The following is a 22,720-nucleotide window of genomic DNA, read 5'->3' as shown; positions in this document are numbered from 1 at the left end:
CCTATCTCCCCACCTAACCCCTTCATGTTTTTTCCTTCTCACTGAATCTTTTTGCAGAAATTGTATTCCACTTGTTTCTTGTGAAAATGTTTTGTCATCCAAAAATATCACTCAGACCTTCATTTGGAATTATGCATATTTATCACTTTTATGGTCTGCCAACTGTACATTTACACTATGCTCTCCGCATTTTGGTGAACACTTGAAAAATATATCAAGATTCCTCAAGCTGTCTAAATATTGATCAGTGTAAAAATGAAAGACTAATCTCTAAATGTTCAGACACTCTCAGACTATAATTTTTATTGAGGAATTTAAACAATAAAGTTACGAAAATCATTAAAAACAGATTACACCTATCTGGACAGCTGAAAGCATCAGCCGTCTTAAGTTTTACTTTATACTTTTTTACAGTTAGTCTACAATTACACTGTATAGTTACCACACTGTACCTTCTCATCATTGGGTCATTCATTTCTGTGTTCCAGATATGGCTGTAGAAGACAATTGTAATGTAAAAGTTCTTCTGCTTATTTGTGGGAAATTATTGTACACAGAGCTTTTGGAACAAGGGACTACTTTTAAATATCTGGTCACCTCACAGTAGATGTACAGCATTTCCTGCCTGTAGGATTAGAGGAAGTAAGCACAAGGCCAAAATGTTTGATGTGTGATCTACTGTAATTCTTTTCATGTGTTCAATGGCTTTTATGTTGAATGCAGTGCGACCAATTCTAACCTTGGTGTGGTCCAGTGCATTTCAATTTGACCTTCCTATATGAATATTACAGTGGCACCCACTGCCACCACTACTGTAATTTTTTGTGCATTTCCTTAAAGATGTTCCATAGTGAGTCCCAAAGTCAGAGTAATTGAAATAATTAAACAGTATACTGAATATATTTGCTGGGCTTTAACTTTTATATATAATACAATACCTTTTCATTCCATCAGAGGTTCTTAAAGTGCTTTAAAAAGAATTAATGAAGTCTCACAACAGTACTTTACGGTAGAGAAATACTGTCTCCATCATACATATGAATAAACTGACAGACAAAGAAGTTAAGTTACCTCCCTAGTTCACAGTGGGAGAACAGGAATGAAATATGGGTCTCCTGATTTCTACTTCTATGTTGTAACCAGAACAGCACACTCAGTTCCATAGGGGGGATTATTAGCAGAATGCATGCTATGACAACCTCAAGAAGTGAGTGAAGATCTCCTGACTTCTGCTTCTATGCATTCACCATAAAACCATCTTTCCTCTCTCTCTTTTTTTTTTTTTTACCTTTTCTATGAAAATTATTCCTGTAAAAGATTTGCAATTGAAAGGTAAATGGTTACTGATGATTCAGCCACAACGGCTGATGAAATTGATCAAGAAAAGGTCACAAAGTAGTTAATTATACCTTTTGTTGGACCAATGACTGCACCATACCTTGAGCAAGGGGTGGGGGCATTGTCCAGCTTGTCAGGGTAGGGGTATAATGCTTTACACTGGAGTAGAGGGATGGTGGTGAGAGAGAGGCACAGAAACTGCTGCAAACCTAGAGTGGTCAGCATGGTTATGCTGACTCATCCCCCAGGGACCGGAAGGGCTGGGGAGTTGATAAAGGGCAAGCATGGCGGAAGAAGCCCTTTTCTCCGGACCTAGGATTACTACCTTTGAAATGCAAAAAACTCAGCATCCCCTCACTTCACATACAAGGCAAGCCTGTTGCAATCCCAACCAAAAGACAACTCCACAACTCCCCCTTCAACAGCCACTTATAGTATCTCGAGAGATAACACATATAGATAAAATTGATAACATCACTGATAATAAACAGGCGTTTGTTTTATCAGCATATTTTGCCAGTTAGTCAGTCTTTGTAGTCAGTTTCGTTTAGCCAGTTGTCATTGAATGTACAGTTTCTGATGTGAGCTTTTATTGGGGGGAGTATAGTAGGATCACTCATACCATCACCCTGTTCTTCCATTATTTAATATGCCTTGCATATCTCCTCACTCTTGTGTGACTCACACCCTCTCTCTCACACATGCGTGGTCCACTTGCTTATTGGTGGGCAGACAGCTGTATTATTTTCAACAGTTTGGATCTGTTATTGCTTAAACCTGCGGAAGTGGGAACACGCAGCATCTTTAGCTGGACACAGAAACTTTTAACATTAGATATCCCAGTGTATTGTGGTGATAATGCAAATCTTTAGACCAACATAAAAAAAAGGCAGATTAAATTATTTTTTGACAACTGGCAAATCCATAAATTAAACCTATCCAGACTGGTCAAATACTGGCCAGGTGGTAACCCTACCTGGATCAGATGTAGTAGTATCTACCCTCCCTCCCCTGGGAAGTGGCAAAAAAAATCAGGTTTGGTCAGGACCTGCTGCGGGCACTGCACTAGCTGCTCCTTTCTCAGGGGGCTGGGAAGGAATTTTTCCCTCACCACCAGATTGGCCAAGGTGGAGTGGGGTGATTTTTTTTTGCCTTCCGAACAGCAGATTTAGGAGGGGCTTTGTTATGGTGAGTAGGGAACGGAGTTAAACTATGATGTTGCACATCATTATGTAAGTGTGTGGCAGATGTCCAATGCAAGTGCTCCACAGGGGAAGTATACAGTGACCAGTTAAATGGCTTGGCAAAGGACATAAAGGAGATGCTTGTTAAAGGAGCAGAATGGGGGAGAGAAGGGGTTTGGGGCTCCTATGACTGGCACGACAGGGAGCCAACCCCACCTTCCTTTATAGCCCACCTTTAACCCTCATTCAAGGGTGGGTTGGGATGGTAAGATCCCAGCAATGGCTTGGCTGGGGACCATGATGGGAAAAAAGGTAGATATTGAAATGATCATGGAGTTACCTGCACTGTACATTTTTATTTGCTGGGTAGTCCCAGGCATCTAATAATAAAGCTGTGGCCTGATTAAACGACATCAGTGTCTCCTGTCCTTTCAGTATAACCAGATAATTAGTTTATAATGCACAAGCTTTCATCTGAAAACAGTCCTTCAGAGTAAATGAGATTTTTGCCTATCTTGTAAATATTTCTGTTCTGAAGAAACATCTTTCAGAACAATTGTATGGGGGGGAAAATGGACTGCACCAGCTGGGGCAAGGGTAGTGCTTGAAACAGCCCTTCAACAACTGCTTGATCTCATCATTTCTCAGTACATAAATTTTATTTTCAGTGCTGTTACCCATACACAGCTGTTAAGGTGTCAAGGATTTCTTCCAATGCCAGTACTTGAATACTGTACAGGTCATTTTATTAGAAATTTGGTTATTGTTAGAGTTTCTGGTCTGCCTTTTATTTTGAAACTCTTATTTTGAACTCTGTAAATTTGTTATCTGATAATAATGCTCTTTAGAAGTTCCTCTGCCATGTTTTGTTTTGAGACATTACTGTCTCAAATCCTTATGTATATACATTTTGTTACTAAATGTCGGGGGAATGGGAGGTGGGGAAGTTAAGGCTGTAAATGAGCTAAAAGTTGTTTCAGGTACAACACTAGTCCTGCAGTCTCTCTTGCCAATTTTTGTCACATGTTCATCTTTTTAAAAATGATTTATCTATCCTGTTCAAATTGAAAGACCCACATAAACAAAAGGTGAAGATGGCTAATATTTGGGGAAATCAGTAAAACTGACTCTTAAAGAGAAAAGGAGTACTTGTGGCACCTTAGAGACTAACAAATTTATTAGAGCATAAGCTTTCGTGAGCTACAGCTCACTTCATCGGCTCACGAAAGCTTATGCTCTAATAAATTTGTTAGTCTCTAAGGTCCCACAAGTACTCCTTTTCTTTTTGCGAATACAGACTAACACGGCTGCTACTCTGAAACCTGTGACTCTTAAAGGGTTGTCAAAAGTACAGAGTTACACACACTGAAAAAGTAGTGAAAATATTTTTTCTCTAATCTCTTTCAGATGTTAGTAATCTTGTGCTGCTTGTCACACTAGTCAGGCCAAAATAATACAGACAATATTATTTTTAGTTGACGGTGTCTGTCTAATATTTAAACATTTTAATAGTCCTACAGGCATTTAGGACCTTAGATTTTAAGACCTAACTCTACATTTTCCTATATTATAATTTGCTTGAAACACATATTTTTGTAATATGAAAATAAAACTATTCAAAATTATATATATTGCAAACTGTTATATATACTGTTTATCTAGCTATCTTAGCTATTTCTGTAGGGCTCATCATGATAGTATGCATTGTCTTTTTGCAGATCAAACATGCACACATGACTGGTTAGCCACATGCATTCACAAATACCTGCCCTGTATTTGTGAAGCTTTATGAATCAAATACAAGTTTTCAAAGTATTACATTAGCAGATATGGCACTGCTAATGTTGTTCTGTAGTTGTGGAGCATATTATAGAGTGGTAATATACTGATCCAACATACTATTGCATTAGGTATTAGAATTCTTCCAACTCCCTATCCTTTTTGACATAGTATATTGCCAACTGTTTTTAACCATGTTGGTATATATAATGTTGACTCTTTAGCAAAAGTTAAGTTAGTGTTTTAGCTCATAGAATAGAAGATGAAGATCAGTGCACCCAGGATATACAATCAATTAGTGTTATTTTCTGCATTTCTGCAGAATCTAAACTCTTTTTTTTAATGAAGTTTCTAGCTCAGAGGTGGACAAACTGTGGCCTGTGGGACCCTCCTGCCCGGCCCCTGAGCTCCTTGCCCGGGAGGCTAATCCCCGGCCCCTCCCTGGCTGTTCCCCTCCCCCACAGCCTCAGCGTGATGTGCCACCGGCGCAGTGCTCTGGGCGGCTGGGCAGCGCAGTTGCAGATTGCTCTGGGCGGTGTGGTAAGCGGGCAGGGAGCAGGGGGGGTTGGATAGAGGGCCGGGGAGTTGTGGGGGCGGACAGGAGGGTACACCACATTTAGCAAAATAATTTCTCTGGGTATAGCAGGAGATGTCCTGTGTCTCCTGATGTTTCACAGGAAACTACTGCCACAGCAGATACCCACTCTAGCGGAAGCAACAGCAGTGAAACAACAAATTGAGACACCTGGCTTCAATTTCAGTTTTGACTTGCAGGACCCATGTAAAAGGAAATCTCATTCTCAAAAGGTGATCAGTGCAGCTCAGTGAACACAAATAAAAAAATGAAAATATCCTTAATCTCCCTTTTTAAACTTTTCCATAAAGTATAGTAGATACACTAGAATACTAAAATTGATATAAAAGTTAGTAATTGAATTCACAATGATTAATTTATGTAGTTATCCAGGGTCACATTTATAATTGTATAATCATTTTGTGATGTTTATAACTTCTTGAATAGACATATAAACCAACTGTGAGATGGATTACTTTTACAATTAGTATGTTGAAAATAAATCGCAAACAGTGACTGAAACATACACCAATGAGTTGTAAATAAAATTCATTCCTGGTTATTCTTTATTGTTTCATATAACTGATGTAGTTAAAAAAACTTCTTTTAAAAAAAAACCTATAATCTAAACATTCTCCATGAACATTTTCTTGTCTTTTAAACTAATGCTGGAAAGGGCCATGCTAGTTCCTGTGGACCCCGTGGCCTTTGCCTCTTTCTGTTCACATGTAGTGTTGTCATGAAAGTCAAGTGACTCTGTGGGGAGGTCTCTCAGAAAACGGAGAGGATCAGATGATACAAAGGTTGTAAAGACCTCTAGACGATCCAGTGGAGGGACAAGGGAGACACCATGGCCTTTGATACTTCTGGATCAAAGGATGTATTGACTATGGGATTAGGGTGTATTAGGACATCATGCAAAATGCTGATGATCAGTGCCAGTCTGTGATGTGAATAAACCATTTCCTGTCTTGAATATGATTTTTAGCAGGAAGGGGGGGTCTATTGGGTGTTACTAAAACCTGGTTGGATGATGATTCAATTTTATTTTGTGCAATTTAGTCCCAGAATTTTTAGCAAATTGGTATCAAAGCCTGGATTGTTAAGCATTCAGGAGAGATCATCTATTTAAAATAGACCCCTGAATAGGGAAACTTGGTTCTTGGTTAACACCAGTGCTTTGAGCAACAAACTCTCTTGCACTGGTCAGAACCTACCTTTAGAACTTTCCTGATACACCAACTATGATGTACAGTATTGTCAGTTTTCAGAGTAGCAGCCGTGTTAGTCTGTATTTGCAAAAAGAAAAGGAGTGCTTGTGGCACCTTAGAGACTAACTAATTTATTTGAGCATAAGCTTTCGTGAGCTACAGCTCACTTAGGTACTCACCTTGTGCAGTAACTATGGTTCTTCGAGATGGGTCTCCCTATGGGTGCCCCACTGAAGGTGTGCTTGCATCCCTTCACAGCTGATTGGAGAACTTTGGTAGCAGTGTCCATTCTGCCTGCACATGTGCTGTTTCTCCTCATACCGTGCCACAAGGCTAGTCAGGGTACATAGGCTAAGACCCCTCAGTTCCTTCTCTACACCAAAGTCATGGACAAGAACTCTGAAGTAGAGGAGAGGAGAGCGGGTTATGGAGCACCCATAGGGGGACACATCTTGAAGAACTACATTTTTGTCCTTGGGCAAGCTTACGTTGTTTTATTATAAAAAGAGACAAATCCCTCACAGAACTGTGTGAGAGTAGACAATGGATGGCAATCAATTTTTATAGAGATTACAGTGAGGATTTCAGGACTGTTTAAAGTATGGATTATGTAAATTTTGTATTTAAGGACTTTAAAAAATGCATAGTGTTGACAGGGCCTATTACAATATAGGATATCATGTAGATATGTATCCAGGGAGTTTTAAATACATGTATTATTGTGCAGAATTTGTCAGTTGTTGATCATTCACTTGGAGTGCTTGAATCTTTCTTCCACTTCTAGCAACGATGGCATCCATAATCAATTAAGTTGTGAGGTATTGCTAAAAGTATTTTGTTCAGGATTCTTAAATTTAATCATTAAACTCAGGACAATGGATGAAACTAAAATTACTGCATTTGTTATTTCTTGGTACTCTGCATAAGCAGTACTCACAAACAAAATTGATTTTTGCCATGCTCATACAATAACTAATAACAATAATAAAGGGAAAAAGACAAATTACTGATATTTGAAAATCAGCTATTGTAATTGTTACTTCAGATATTTTGGGAACTTCTGTGCCATGGTTAGGAAACTCAGCCCTTGGGGGAATCTCCCTACTGTGTCCTCCCCTATCTCCCTCACCCAACTCCTTACCCCTCTCTTCTAGCCATGAGAAGTGGGTGCTGAGATGTGCCATCTTGGGTGAGGGGCAGAAAAAGCCAACTACATCCTAATTTTGCAAGCACTGCCAGATTGCTCACCCCATTTGGGGTAACAGTTATCCTCCCTGCTCCTCCCTATCCTGGGATTTCCCCCATCTGCCACTTTTTGGCAGCACCTATACCCCTTGCTTAACTCCTATCCCTGATTTTTGCATAGCTGCCTCTCTCCTTTCTCTACCTCTCCCTGTTTGCCTCCCTGCAAAAATTCAGCCCATCCTGTCCCCTCTGATTTGCCCCGTCTGCACACTTTCAGTCCCTGTTAATAGTGTGGAACCTACTGTGATTCAAAGTGAGGGCAGAGTAAGGTAAGGGTAACAACTCCATCAGATGTTACTGAGCATGCTCAGATCACTCAGTTTAGGAAAATGTATAGAAATTAAGTTGGGGTAGCTAACATGAGTTATCTAATCCCATACTAATCTTGATCTTTTCTTTAGCTGTAGTTGCAGGTTAACACCGTTTACCTTTAGCTGGTTCAGGAGGAACCTGAAACCTAAAATGTTATATGTGAAAAGACATAAATGTGATGTTGAGCTTAGTCAGGACTTGTCTACATGGTGCATTGGTCCGCACTAGCGTGTTCTTCACTAACTGGCCCATGTGGATCCTGATGGTGCTCACTAAAAGTTCTCTACTGAGCATTAATATAGTGCTGTTTGAAATGAGACTACATTCATGTGCGCTAGGGGACTTTTAGTGCACACCAGCAGGTTCCCTGAAGGCCAGTTAGTATGCAACACACAAATGCATGCTAGAATTCACATTCCTCTCATGCAGACTAATGTACTGCATAGAATAGCCCTCAGTATGTTATGTGCTTCTGTAAGAAAGATATTTATTTCTGGTTTCATGCACTTTGATCTATATTTGTCTGTAATAGTGTGAAACAGCTGCTAGATATCAAGTAAGATTTAGTTCTGGGTTGGTATGAAGTTACATTACTAAAAAATAAATAAATTTTGCTTTTTTGATTTGACAGCAATGGTTTCCACTGACACTTACATCTTGGGAATATATTAGAGTACAAGTTCTTTGCCATCAACCTCTACCCCTCTCATGCTGCATTTCCTCTCAACTTCCTTTGCTATCTCTAGATGACCACTCCATCTCTAAAAAGGACACATACATCCACAACCTCTTTCTATCTTGCTCCCTCCAGCTCCTTTTCTCACAGAGATTTGGATCCCTTTGTCGGGCACCATTAAGGAAGCCTCTGCTCTCAGGGTGTGTCTATCCTACACTACACTGGGCCAGCCCCAGCTGTTTTATTGCAGTGTAGACATACCCTCATGCTCTCCACCCTGGATCAGACTGTGGTGGGGATGTTGGGATTCTCCCCTCCCATTTCTGCTGCTTCCAATTGCTGACACTGCCAGTCCTACTATTTCTGCTCTTTTGAACACCACTGCATCTGACTCTCTTCCTCCATGTTTATTTCATCTACCATCCATAAATTTGTTTGTTTAACAAATAAATTTGTTAGTCTCTAAGGTGCCACAAGTACTCCTTTTCTTTTTGCGAATACAGACTAACACGGCTGCTACTCTGAAACCTACCATCCACGCAACTCATCCCTTTCAGCATTCCTCTCTGATTTTGATGCCTGGCTCTACCTCTTCCTCTCTGCACAATCTCATCCTTGTGACCAGCTTCCATGTTGTTGACCCATCTAGCCCCTGAGCTGCACATTTCTCACTCTCACCTTTTCGTTCAACCTGCAGCTCAAGTTCAACTTTACCATTCACCCAAGGGAACAGTCACTTAACTTGGTTTTACCAAGCACTTCTCTCTCTCTCTCTCTCTCTCTGATTTCTCTGTTGCTAAATTGCCCCACTCCAACCATCACCTGGTCTTTTTCAACATCGGCCATCAGCCCCTTCCCACTCCATTCAGACATGCTGTCACTCCGCCTTTCTTAACTTCCTGTCTATCAGTATTGATGACTCCTTCTCTGCTCTCAGCACTTTCTTCTTCTGCTCTCTCTTCCTTTTCTTCCATTGATAAACTTGTTGTTTCTCTTCATGATTCACTGTTCTCCACTCTTGACTTTTTTGCCTCTCTCTCCCATTTCAGTATCTGCCCTGCCAACCCCCAGTCCTGGCTCTTTCCCAGCATCTGCTGCCTCCTCACTGCTCTTGTACTGTAGAGCATCTCTGGTGACCAGGCTGATTTCCTTCACTACAGATTTGTTCTCACCACTTTCAGTTCTGTCGTCTTCCTAGCTAAACAACTGTACTTCTCCAACTTAATTGTGTACCATACTCACAATCCCAGCTATTTTTATGCCACCTTTTTCTCACTTCTCAAAACCTTCCCTTCTCCTGCTTCCACTTCCCTCTTCATACAGAATCTTACTTATTTTTTCATAGAGAAAATGAAAAAATGCGATGCGACTTTCCCCCTTCACTTGGCTCACTTTTTCTCCCATTTTTAAAAATCCCACCTTTGGTCCACTTGTCTCTCCACCTCTGGTTCATCTCCCTTTCATTTGTAAGTTCATTAAATGTGCTGTCTACAAACACTGTCTTGAGTTACTCTCCTTCAGTTACATCTTAGACCCTCTCCAGTGCAGCTTCTGCCCCTTGCATTCCATTTCTGTCACAGAAGTCTCTTCCTAGTGAAAGCACAGAAGCAGGACTACATCCTCATCCTTTTTTGACTTTTCAGCCACCTTCAAAACCATCAACCAGGCTCTTCTTGAAATCTTATTTTATTAATATTTATTTTGGTCCTGCCTAAGGACAGCTAAGCACAGGGCCCCACTGGAAAAACACAAGGTAGTAGATTGTCCTTGCCCCCAAAAAGCATATAGCATAAAAACAATCTTAATCTATCCTCCAAGTCCTTCCCCCACTGCCTACTTTCCCAATCACTGTGGACCACACCACCATCCGGCCTGTCACTCAAGCCCGTAATTTAGGTGTCATCTTCAAGTCGCACCTCTTTCCCGTTTGTGATATCCAGACTATGTCTAACTCTTGCCAGTTCTTCTACATAACATTGCTAAGCCTTTCCTGTCCATCCACATAGCTAAAAGTCTCATCCAGACTCTCATCATCTGGCCTCTCAAATACTGCAACATCCTTCTATCTGGCTTTGACAAACACAATCTAGTCCCTGTCATATCTATTCAGAATGCTGTTGCAACTATCATTTTCCTAGCCTGTCACTTTGACCATCTCCCTCCAATGGCTCCCCCTTCTCTTTTGTATTAAAATATCAGCTACTAGTCTTCATTTTCAAGACCCTTCAGAGCCTGTTCCCACCCTACCTTTTATTTCTCATTCTCTTTTGAGATGTCAGCTCAGTTACCAGCCTCCTTCATGCACTTGTTACATTTTCCAACATACACCTTCTTGTTTTCACCTATGCTGTCCTGTATGCTTGGGAGGCACTCTCCGTAAATATCTACATCGTTATCTTCCTTCAAATCCTTCCTCAAAAATCTCCTTTGCTATGAAAAAAATGTCACAATAGTTAGGCAACTGGTGCAGTGAAAGCACTGTCTTTAATGCTGACCAATAATGTCTCATAATTTCATTGTACTCTCCCCATTTGTCTGTATCCATCTGGTGTCTCTCGTTTTATACTTAGATTGTAAGCTCTTTGGGACAGGGACTGTCTTTTTGTTCTGTGTTTGTACAGTGCTTAGCACAGTGAGGTCTGACGCACTACAGTAATGCAAATAAATAATAACAATAACAATTAGCTTTTATTCTTAGTTTCCTTGATATGGTCCATTGAGTTTTCTGGCATGGTGTTTTTTTTCATAGAACCTGTGTATTTTCCAAGACCAGTACTAACCTGATGGATGATGCCTTGTGTTTGCCACACTGCCTGTCTACCCTCCCAGCTTCTTTGTTGGAGTCATGGGACCACTTCTTTGTGGTCCCATGACTTTCCGCATCAACTGTTGCTTTCAGAATCTCCCTCCGGAAGAGGTTTCATAACACATAGGGGAATCTCTGACCCAGTAAACAATAACACAGCCATGGAATCATCCTGGAGTTGAAAGAGAAAATGGGGAGTTTAAGGAGTACAGTACCACAGAGACCCACTTCATGGCTGCCCCCAACCCTGATTCAACCATTCCCCACTAATAGATCAGGGTTTCTACACTGCATCTGGGATGGGCTATGTGGTTAAGGTGAGGAGTGGCACGCCATAGAGATAGCACTCCCCCTTTCTGTGCCCAGATCGAAAAGGAGTTCCCATCCAACACCCATAGAAGCAAAGGGAACAGTTTGACCTACGTGTACTGGATTTAGGATAGGGAGACGTTGTCACCTTCAAAACACTGTCTTCAATGTTTGTGGTTTGAACCAAACAGATTTGGGAAAGAAAAGAAATATGTGGCTATATCCATTTAAATGTTGACTGACAGTGACTTTGATTATTGTAAAATATCTGAAAATCACAACATAGTTTATATTCATTTTAAAATGCCATTTTCTCTGGTTTATTTAGCATTTTGTAGATCTCAGCTGAGTCGTAAGTAACTTCTTTACCTTGGGTCTCAGAATTATGCCTATTCAGCAGCAAGTAGTAACTGGTTCAACATGAGCTGTTTCTTGTATAAACATACAAAAGGCTTGACCCAGACTAAATCAATTTAAAAAGAAAAACATTAAGTCTGTGTTTCCTGTTACATGCTTAAGGTCTTCTTTGGTTCCTTATGATTTTACTGTATTATTGACCAACTATCATAGGCTTTAGTTTATCCTCCTACACCTCCTGCCGAACAATTCAAATGGGATGTTGGAGTTATTTTCGGAAGGGCAAAACAATGACAATTATAACTCCTACATTGCATTTCAGCTGGTGAAGCAGCTTTTATGCTAGGGGTACGGAAGTCATATGAGTCTTGGTTTACCCTTTTTCCTGATTTCAGTTGCTAGAAGGGTTTCAAAAGCAGCAAAATGAAAAAAGGGTGCAAATTTCATAGAATTTGGAAGCATGTATATTCAAGACAAGGTCAATTGTAATATATTTTAGCTTATTCTGGTCCATTCAGGAAGTATACTAAATAAAATCAGGGTGTTATTCATGTAAGTAATTGACAGAGAAATGCATGATTTTTTATTTATAAATATGTATGTGTGTGTATGTATACAATTAGATGGAAAAATTAGAAGCTATTTTTTTCTCTTAGTATAAACTGACACAATTCAATTTCATATTGGTAATCAGTCATTAGCAAAACGTAACCAGCCATTAATGTGTTAATTCTTCTGATTCTTTTATAAAAGTCCTTGAAAGTACATCTTGTGTAGTTGTACTGTTTTATTTGTTGCAAGGGTTGGGTATCTCAACTCACATCACTTTCATGACTTACTTTCGTAACTGGTTTGCAAAAGCAATTGCAAACCTGCTTTTGGACTTATTCTTTGCATAGTCAGATTAGGCTTTCTCAGCTACAAGAATGGAGTATTGTGCATGTATGTTTTGAAAAGAGACTTTAAATAACCCATAATTCAAAGCAATACAAGCTAGCAACCCTGGGGAAAAATAACCCCAAGCATACATACTCATTGAGAAGGAAGTGCCTAGAAAGCTGAAATACTGAGACACCTCTCAAGATGATGATAGTGGACAGAAAGTTACACATCATTTTACAGTTTGATATGACAGCAAAAATGCTAACAAAATTAGGGCTGCATACATAAAGGCAATATGCCATGAAATAGGGTGAGCATGCAGTGTTTCGTATTGTAGTTCTGGTCTGAACACATCTGGGATATTATATATGCCTCTGGGCCCCACCTTAACAAAGTTATTAATCATCTGGAGGGGTTCAGAGAAAAGTAACAAAAGTAGAGGCTGGAAGTATTGATTTACAGTGTGAGGACTGAGTTTTAAAAGAATGGCATTTGTATGGATTGGTTAAGAGGTGGAAAAATTGGGAGGGTTGCAGAAACATAAGAATCTACTAATATTTCAAAGGTGCACACGTGAAGGATGGAAAGGAATTATTTAGGTTGTTACATGGGATATTACTAGGAGTAATAGGATGAAATTAAGACACCGAAAATGTAGCTTGAGTATCAGCATGATAGTGAGATATATTAGGGTGTGGAATAGTCTCCTATGGGAAATGGTACAAACCTCATTGCTTAAGACTTTAAAAACTGAATTGAATGAAATACTAGAAAAAAGGCAGTATGGGAACAATATTGTATTGACAATGGAATGGACTGGTTGTCCAATGGGTCTTTTCTATCTCTAGCTTGTTTGACTTTGTGAATAGTAGTCATGACTGTTAATTGCACCAGAAGATAAATGCCAGGAAGTTAGTTAATTTTTATTTATATTGAAATAAGCAAATCTAGTCATAACACAAAATAAGGGCCAAATTCACCCTGGGCAGCACAATGAGGAGTTGCAGGGACACTTTCAGAATGCATCTATTGCTCCAATAACCCTGTTGGCCAGGCTATGATTGTGCAGAACAAACTTGGGAGATGAAATGCTGAGTGTAGTTTACTCCTTCTCTGAAAAGAAGTAACTGCACTCTTAGCTGTTGTGTGACACCAACTGCCTCCGATTGAGGGGCTGAACATGCCACCTAATTGACACACCACATCTTGAATTCCCTTTCCTTCTGCTTTCTTAACAGTTGGGAAAAGATCCTGTCCTCCTACTTGCACTGCAAGAGGGAGAAAGTTTTCTACAACCTCCTTTCTGTTTTCCCTTCTGCAGCACAGGCATGGTATAATCCTAAGGTTTTCTCACTTTATAATAAGTTAAGGGAGAAATTTGGAAAGCAAGAAAATAAATATATTCTGATCATATATAAGGTGTACAGGGGACATGATTTTTGTGGAGAACCCCTTTTAGTATCCAACTTCCTTCAAACGTTGCCTTGTGTTCTTTCTACTCTGTTTTCTCTCTTATGCATCTAATTTATCTGTCAGTGTTTTGGAGTGAAGGACAATCAAAATAAAAATGGCCTTTAGTCCAAGCATGTCAAATCTTCATTACATTTTTAGATCTTGTATCTCAGATGTGATGTAATAAAGATTAAAATTTAGCTAAAGCACAAGTGTGTTGCTTAATAGTCCTCTAAAAATAGACAGTAGTAGCAACAGCAGAAAAATGTGTATAAAATAATTTTTTTGTTTAAATCTGTGTATAAATGTGTATAAATAAAATATAATTAAAACAACATATTGTATTGTACTTCCTTTTTGCTCATTTGCATTTTTAATTTCTTTTAACTTCTTGGTTGGAAATATAGAGCGCAAATGCATTTTATCTGGTGTCTCCAGCGGTAAAAATAATGATTGAAAAATGTGCTTTTTGGAATTTGATTGCAGAAGAGGGGAGAAGAAGGATTTCACTATGCCAGGACACTAAATTACCATATGTTGTATTTATATTTTTAGAGAAATCTAAACACGGACTTCACAGGATGTGTCTCTTAGTGCTTTTATTTTGGCTAATATTTCCCAAAATATATACACCAGTCTTTATTTGGATTAAACAAAGCAAATAATCAAGTTATCATATGACCCAAGGTCACTTGGTAATTTGTAATATGAATAACTGTACATGTATTCATGAAACTGTGTCTTGCAAGGGAAATAAATTACATCATAGTTGTTATGGATTAGACTTCTCAGGAGAGAGGGTTTACAAGAGCACTCTGAGTTTTAAAGATCACAGCATATTTTGAAATATCTCTGGTGACATAGGTTGTATGCAGTATACTTTTGCTTAAGTTTTCAAGAAAAATATAGGACTACTGCACAGTGCCACTGCATTGCATAGACATGAATGATTTGTTCAAAACAATAGGCACTATGAGTATTCATATGACTCTACATGTAGACACATATGTTTTGTCGTGTTTGTGTATATGTGTGTGTGTAAAACTTTAGTTTCTTAACACCAAAGATTAAATAATAAATAATAAATTTATAAATTTATAAATAAATTTTGTAAAATTGATCAGTTTTGTGTGAAGATCAGAAACTATATATGAATGGGAAGCTCCAGCTTAAAATATGTAATGTGTAAATTCATGAGGAAGAGATTATAAATTGGCATCGTGCCATTTAAGGGAAAATAGTAGGAATATCCGATTCACCTTATTTTCTGAAGTATTTTAAAACTAGTATTAAATTCAGTTACACCTTTTTATTACATTATTAAATGAATAGCTTGCATTACTCTGTATAGTTTCAAGATAGAGTGGGCAAGCTGATTCCTCCAAAAATTCTCCACTGATCTTTAGCAGAAGTCTGAAGACAATGGTGGTACAGTAATCCTCTGATAACAATTGTATTGCCTTCATAATTGTCTCAGCTGCCTCCTCTGGTCCAGAAAACTCTTGAATATGTTGCTGAACATGGGTTTCTTTTATGTGTCTTTAAAGTACTGAATAATAAACTGAAAAATACAATGCAGAAGAACCTTGCAATAGCCACACATTAAATAATTTGCTCAAAATGTTGCTCTTTGTTTCCTCATTTGTCAGCAAACATTTAATAACAAACTGTTTTAATGAAATCTCATATTACTGTGATTAAATTATTTTTACACAATAAGGCATATTGTGGAAATTTTACTTGTACCTTTAGATACTTAAGGTGAATGCTGTGAATGGCAAAAATGAAATGTGTCAAAATAAATTAACAAAATACATTTTGAAATGTCCTTAATACTTTTATTTTTTCATGGATATGCTAAATTTGAACAGATTAGCTCATAGTGGAGTTTCTTATAGTACTCTACTGCATTCTGGTTGCAGAACACTTTTGGGTGACATTAATAGTATATTTGCAAAACACTCTGGCTGGAATTTTCAGAGGGGCCTAAGGAAGTTAAGCACCTAACACTTTCCATGGGATTTGGGTACCTTACTTCTTTGGACTCCTTGGAAAAATCCCAGCTTCCCTTTTTTATAAGCTTCTAGTTCTGTATAGTCTTCTAAAAGTTTAAGTAATTAAGTATACAATTAATATATCTTCTTGCTATAGGGTCATATCCTGAAGCCCTTACTGAGAGCTTGATTCTGCCATCCTTACTCATATTTAATGGTTCCTTATTTCCACTGTTTTCAGTGGGGCTTCTCGTACAGGCCCAAATCCGAAGTGAGTGGAATGACCTCCCATTCACTTCAATGGCTCAGCCTATGATACGGTACTATTCAACATAAGGGTGGCAGAATTGAGCCCTCCTAACTTACTGTGGGAATATTCCCATTGATGTTAATAGGAATTTTGCCGATCATGATCGTCAGTATTTAGACCATAGTTTATAGCACTGTACAGAGTGGCAACTTTCTCTCTTTAACTCGCAAAAATCTTTCTATCATGATAGGAGAGCACTGAATTTGGGAATTCTTCGAGACCCTGGATCAGAGGTTGAAGACAGACAATACCAAATAGATCTGCAGTCTATCAACATTGGTACTGCGCAGTGGGATCAGTTGAAACCAGAGAAGGACAATAGTAAAGGAGGTGTGCTGACCGAGAGTGAAAGAAATTCTCAAAACCCAGCACTTGAATGGAATATGGCCAGTAGGTAAGGAAATAATTCAAAATGTTGTGTCTTTCAGACAAAAGACATTGGGGATACAATCTACAGTATGTCTGAACAAAGTATTTTTTCACTGTTTTTACTTTGCATTGCAAATATTTTCTATGAAACAGAGTTTTGAATTGTACATTTGAAACTGTTATTTGTATTATTGTTACACTGTAATTATTGCATACGTCTTTTGTTTATTTAGTTAGAAATTCCTTTTTTGAATGGCTTATTATATGGCCATAGAAAATAACTCCATGAGGAGACTTGGCATTCAAGTTCTTAGGCTAGGAACAACAGTTTGGGTTTTTTTTGTTTCCTTTGTATTTTTAAAAAGTTTGAATAAAGCAGTTTAGACATTTCTAAGTTAGGGAAGGACAAAGTAGAATTTTTTTCTATTGGCTCATAAATGTGTTTTTTTGTTGTTGTTGTTGCTTCTGTAAGGGAAAACAGCTGCATTTGTAGAATGACACATTTCAGCTGATTTGTCCATAATGTGGACTGTAAAATATGCAAAAGAGACTTCCAGCTGCAAAAGGTTTAGCACAGTTACTCCTGGATTGCCCACTAGGAGACTTCCGTTTAGCTCACCTGCTAAAATTTCTTCCAGCGGACTTTAAGGATCTTGTTCAATTCTGGATCATAATGAGTCCAGCATGAGATGGGGGACTTTGCTGTGGGTTAAATTCAGGGTATGATGTAGCTACACATAGTAGACACAGCATAAATACACGAGCTTGATATTTAAAATTGAAAAAGAGTTACCTCAATTACAATGAATTAATTAGTCATCACAGTTTTCTTGCATTGCATTATAATGGCTAATATACAATGCTTTTGAAATTCATACTGAGATGAATTTATTTTCTCATGAATGAGCATGTTATAATGTGTACTTTCATTATTCTATGATTCAAGCAGAATCTACCCTCAGGTGTCACTCTTGTAACTCTATTGACTTCCATTGTGTTGTATATATGTATCTGAGGGTAGAATGTGAATATGGTTTTTTGGAATCTAAAGTTTGGAAATACCTGAAAACAGATTGAAAAGAGGTACAGCAGAAAAAGTGAAGAGATGAAATGGTTGGTATTTATATAGAGAGTTGTTTGTTTGTTTGTTTGTTTGTTTGTTTACTCGGACTTTTTATGCTTTTATTTCTAAACTGTAATTGATATCAGGATTAAATCCTTTTGAAAACAACATGAAAATGATTAGAGACACAACATGGGTGAGGTAATATCTTTCGAAAACTTGTCTCTCTTCTGAACAGAAGTTGGTCCAATAAAAGATATTACCTCACCCACCTGTCTCTCTAATACCTTGGGACAACACAGCTACAACACCAAAGTAATAACTGTATACATGAAAATGATTAGATATACCAGAGATAGATGAATAGGGCATTAGAATACTAGATAGGGAGAAGAGGAGAGACAAAGTGACAAAAGCACAGCATAGTTCAAGCTCTACCTTCACTCTTACCAAGTTTTGCATGGATCTGAGACCGCTGTGAAAGACTGGTGGGGAAAGCACCTTAGGATTTTACTCTGCCCCACAGGACCAATTACACCACGGCAGCATATAGGATTCTGGAACTCCTGTGGTTAATTTCGAAGTTCTAAAATCATCATTCTGTTTTTCAGATGACAAAATAGGCATTTTAAAAGTAAAACAAAGCTTTCATATGTTATAAAATAGCCAAAGGTTTATGCTTCAGAGAGAAAGAAGATCATAGAATCATAGAATATCAGGGTTGGAAGGGACCCCAGAAGGTCATCTAGTCCAACCCCCTGCTCAAAGCAGGACCAAGTCCCAGTTAAATCATCCTAGCCAGGGCTTTGTCAAGCCTGACCTTAAAAACCTCTAAGGAAGGAGATTCTACCACCTCCCTAGGTAACGCATTCCAGTGTTTCACCACCCTCTTAGTGAAAAAGTTTTTCCTAATATCCAATCTAAACCTCCCCCATTGCAACTTGAGACCATTACTCCTCGTTCTGTCATCTGCTACCATTGAGAACAGTCTAGAGCCATCCTCTTTGAAACCCCCTTTCAGGTAGTTGAAAGCAGCTATCAAATCCCCCCTCATTCTTCTCTTCTGCAGACTAAAAGATGGTATGATGGCCAGGAGCAAATGCTCACAGCTCATTTTGAAGTGTTTGTGTTTGAAAAGGCATGTTTGTCCAAGCTCAAAGACAATTTTTTCAAGCAAAACTACAAAGTTTTTCAAACTTCTCTGGAACTTGTTCCATCCATATTCAGTGCATGCATGGCTTTGTGGGTCCCAGAATGGAGGTTCTTCCCCAGTGGAGAGGGTGGTTTCTGAAACACAATGAAGAGAGACAGGAGAAAAGATAGCAGTTCAGTTTTTGCCAAGAGGATGTCCAGAAAGATGATATACAAGCCATAGCAAATGGAGAGGGGTCAGGAATGGGCAGACATATCTGAGTGTTATCAGCAGTGAAGTGATGAAAGACTATGGAAGTAGATGAGGCCACTCTGAGTGAGTGTAAGGGATAATCATGGTCAGATCCCTGGGGAACACCAAAAAGATAGAGGGAGGAGAAAGAAGAAGGTCCACTGAAAGTAATGATGAAGGGGCAGGGACAGAATGGGGGAGAAGCAGTCATAATGTCTGCCGGTTATTCATTTATAAGGCATCATAGTTGGTTTCCTGTCATTTGAAACATTAATTTTGCTAGTAAAATACCACAGTGGTTTCTTATTTTAGATCCTTAGCTTGAAATAATTTGCCCAGACCTGGTTGGGGCTGTGATGTGAGAGCTGCATGGATAACTTGCTCTTCTCACAAAATGGTGCTGTCCAGTGGCACTTCTTGAAGGGCAAGATGGTACTGACCCCAACAGACCTTCTAATGGTCAGCCCAATGGCCAGACTGGCTTTTTCAAAGTGAGCCACATGAGGAAATTGCCTTAGTCCTTTCCCACAACTGACTGGCATCAGTATAATCAGCAGGTTTTGATTTGAGCCTTATGGGTACATTTTTTTGACCATGATAGGAATTCTTAAAACAGTATTAAGATTACAGGATAAGGAAAGCAGCTATTACAGGCAAGCTGCGTATTCTCCTTTTATAACTGCTAGAACTTTCTTCCATCTTGAACAAAATTCCAAGTGTTTTCATTTGAGCTTGCTTTCAATAACAGTATGTGTTTTAGCTTTGAAAGAGTTTTTAACGAATATTTAATGCAACATTTTAATTAGCTGGCTTGACTTGTTCTTTGTGATATGCAGTACTATTTTAATTTTATTCTGCATTTGTTTAATGCAGAGAGTAGCTGGTACTGTATATGTGTTGCTTGTCAGTTTGGTTTAATCTTATATATATGTACCACAGTTCATTTTCAGGATGTTCACATTTTTGCTTTTTACTTGGCAATCAGTGTTGCTGCATCTGGGTTTATTTTATGATCTGTGGAAGTGATGTGCTGAGAACTGGAAGAACCTGTACTGATGTCTGCCATGTGCTAGTATATTTCCAGCATGCACCAAGAGAATGACTGCATGGTGTTTTACATGGTGCTTAGTGTTTCCAGGATGAAGTTTATCTTGAGATTTCCTGAGAATGTCACAGAGACTTTATTCTTTGCGTTAGTAGTGATACTATTTTCTTTCTTAATTCTTTGTAAGTTACATTAATATGTGTAGCATGGAACATAGGGAATGGCTCTTTCTGAGGAACCTTTGGGTTAGTTTTATTGTTTCGGCTTTAATACATTTGTTTGATTTCACTTAGCTAGCCCCATACTCTGGTGTAGTAGATCAGTTATTTTTTTTAAGGTTCCTGTTGTTAGATGTGTGTCTGTAGCAGTGTATCTTACTCGTTTCATTATTTTTGATGTTTAGCTGATACATTTATGTTAAAGTATAGAATCAGATCTATGTCTTTTCCTCTTTGTAGCATTGTTTAATTACTAGGTTAACTTGCAGAAAAGAGTTCCAGAAGATCTACTGTACTTTCATTTTCCAAGTGTATGTTCCTGTTTCCAACATTTCAAGTATATTATTATAAATATATTGACCTTGGTAATTTTTAACAAAATCCTAAAACAGAAGCTGCCAACACTGTCCATCCACACTGAAAGAACGATAGGAGGCCATGGATGTGGTTTAATTGGGCTGCAGCTTTATCACTTATAATATCTGGCAGTACCTGACAATAAATTTTACAGTATAGAGAGGAACATGTCAGCTCCCTGCTGATCCAGACACGGGACCCCCAAATGCATTTCCTCAGGTCTCTTAAAGGGGGCCAGGAAAACGAGGGGGGGTCTATTTCAGACTGATGAGACATTGGAGCCTCAAACCCGCCTTACTCAGCTCCCATAAGGGATGCTTTCCTTCAAATCCTTTTCCAAACCATTTTATTCAATAACCACATCCCTTCCACACCGAATACCTGCACTAGACATCCACCACAAGTTTTATGTATAAAGTTGCAATACTGTAATCTAACCCCTCAACTCCACCCCACAAGATCCCAGACCAGCTGTGGAGATGGTGAAAAAAACTCACCTTGCCCCACCAGTGACTGTGCAGGAAAAATTTCTTCCCAGCTAACCAAGGAAAAGGGGCAACTAGCATAATGCCCTCACTGTGTCAAAAGGGAACTGATACTTTTGCCAAGTTCAAGGGTACGTGGGTGGATGAATGTTGCCAGCCTGATCCTGGTAAAGAGGGTGTCTCCGTGGCTGCATGCAGTTTAATTCTTGTTTCAGTCCTAAGTCAGGGGCGGGCAAACTTTTTGGCCTGAAAGCCATATCGGGTTTCCGAAATTGTACAGAGGGCCGGTTAGAGGATCTGTGCCTCCCCAAACAGCCAGGCGCGGCCCGGCCTCGGCCCCCATCCGACCCCCCCTGCTTCTTGCCCCCTGTCAGGCCCCATCAGGATTCCTGCCCCATCCATCCTTCCCTGTCCCCTGACTGCCCCCCTGCCATCCGATCCAACCCCCCCCCTCCTGACTGGCCCCCAGGGACTCCTGTCCCCATTCAACTCCCCCTTTCTCCACCCTCTGACCGCCCCATCTCCTATCCACACCCTTGACCACAACCCCAAACTTCCCTGCCCTCTATCCAATCCCCCCTGTTCCCTGCCCCCTTATCACACTACCTGGGGTGCTACACCCGCACCGCTCAGAGCACCAGGACAGGCAGCCATGCCGCCCGGCTGGAGCCAGCCACGCCAACGCGCAGCACAGAGCACCGGGTCAGGCCGGGCTCTGCAGCTGCGCTGCCTGGCAAGAGCTCAGAGCCCCACCACCCAGAGCATCGCACCGGCAGCGCAGTGAGCTGAGGCTGTGGGCGAAGGGCCGGGGGCTAGCCTCCCTGGCCAGGAGCTCAAGGGCCAGGCAAGACGGTTCCTCAGGCTGGATGTGGCCCACGGGCCATAGTTTGCCCACATCTGTCCTAAGAGGTGCACAGGATATGGTCCAAAATGAGAATGTAGCTGAACCACTCAGTAATAGCGATCATAATGTAATGAAAGTTAACATCCTTGTAGGAAGGGAAAATACCAAAGAAACCCTCAACGGTAGCATGTAACCTCAAAAGGGTAATTATAGAAAAATATGAGAAGGGTAGTTAAATGGAAATTAAAAGGAATTGTCACAAGAGTGAAGTGCTTGCAAGCTGCATGGACACTTTTTTTAAAAAACCATAATAGAGGCTTAACCTATATGTATACCCCAAATAAAGAAAAACAGTCAGCAGACTAAAATAAAATTCCACCATGGCTAACCAAAGTAAAAGAGGAAGTTAGAGACAAAAAATATATCTTTTAAAAATTGTAAGTCAAACCCTACTGAGGAAAATAGAAAGGAACCTAAACTCCGGCAAGTAAACTGGAAAAGTATAATTAGGCAGACCAAAAATAAT

General features: G+C 39.5%; 1 protein-coding gene across 10 annotated transcripts in view; it reads left to right on the top strand.

The window, feature by feature from the left end:
• The window catches only part of VPS13B (vacuolar protein sorting 13 homolog B), a 921,736-nt gene that overhangs the window by 632,147 nt on the left and 266,869 nt on the right, over positions 1–22,720 (top strand). For all 10 annotated transcript variants that reach the window (XM_038388370.2, XM_038388367.2, XM_038388371.2 and 7 more), the window contains exon 31: positions 16,620–16,823. In XM_038388370.2, the coding sequence (XP_038244298.1) occupies positions 16,620–16,823 (204 nt within the window). The remainder of the gene's footprint in view (positions 1–16,619; positions 16,824–22,720) is intronic.

The sequence above is a fragment of the Dermochelys coriacea genome, chromosome 2, assembly GCF_009764565.3.
Source record: "Dermochelys coriacea isolate rDerCor1 chromosome 2, rDerCor1.pri.v4, whole genome shotgun sequence".
NCBI classification, from domain to species: domain Eukaryota; kingdom Metazoa; phylum Chordata; order Testudines; family Dermochelyidae; genus Dermochelys; species Dermochelys coriacea.
This window is presented reverse-complemented; position numbering and strand designations above follow the sequence as displayed.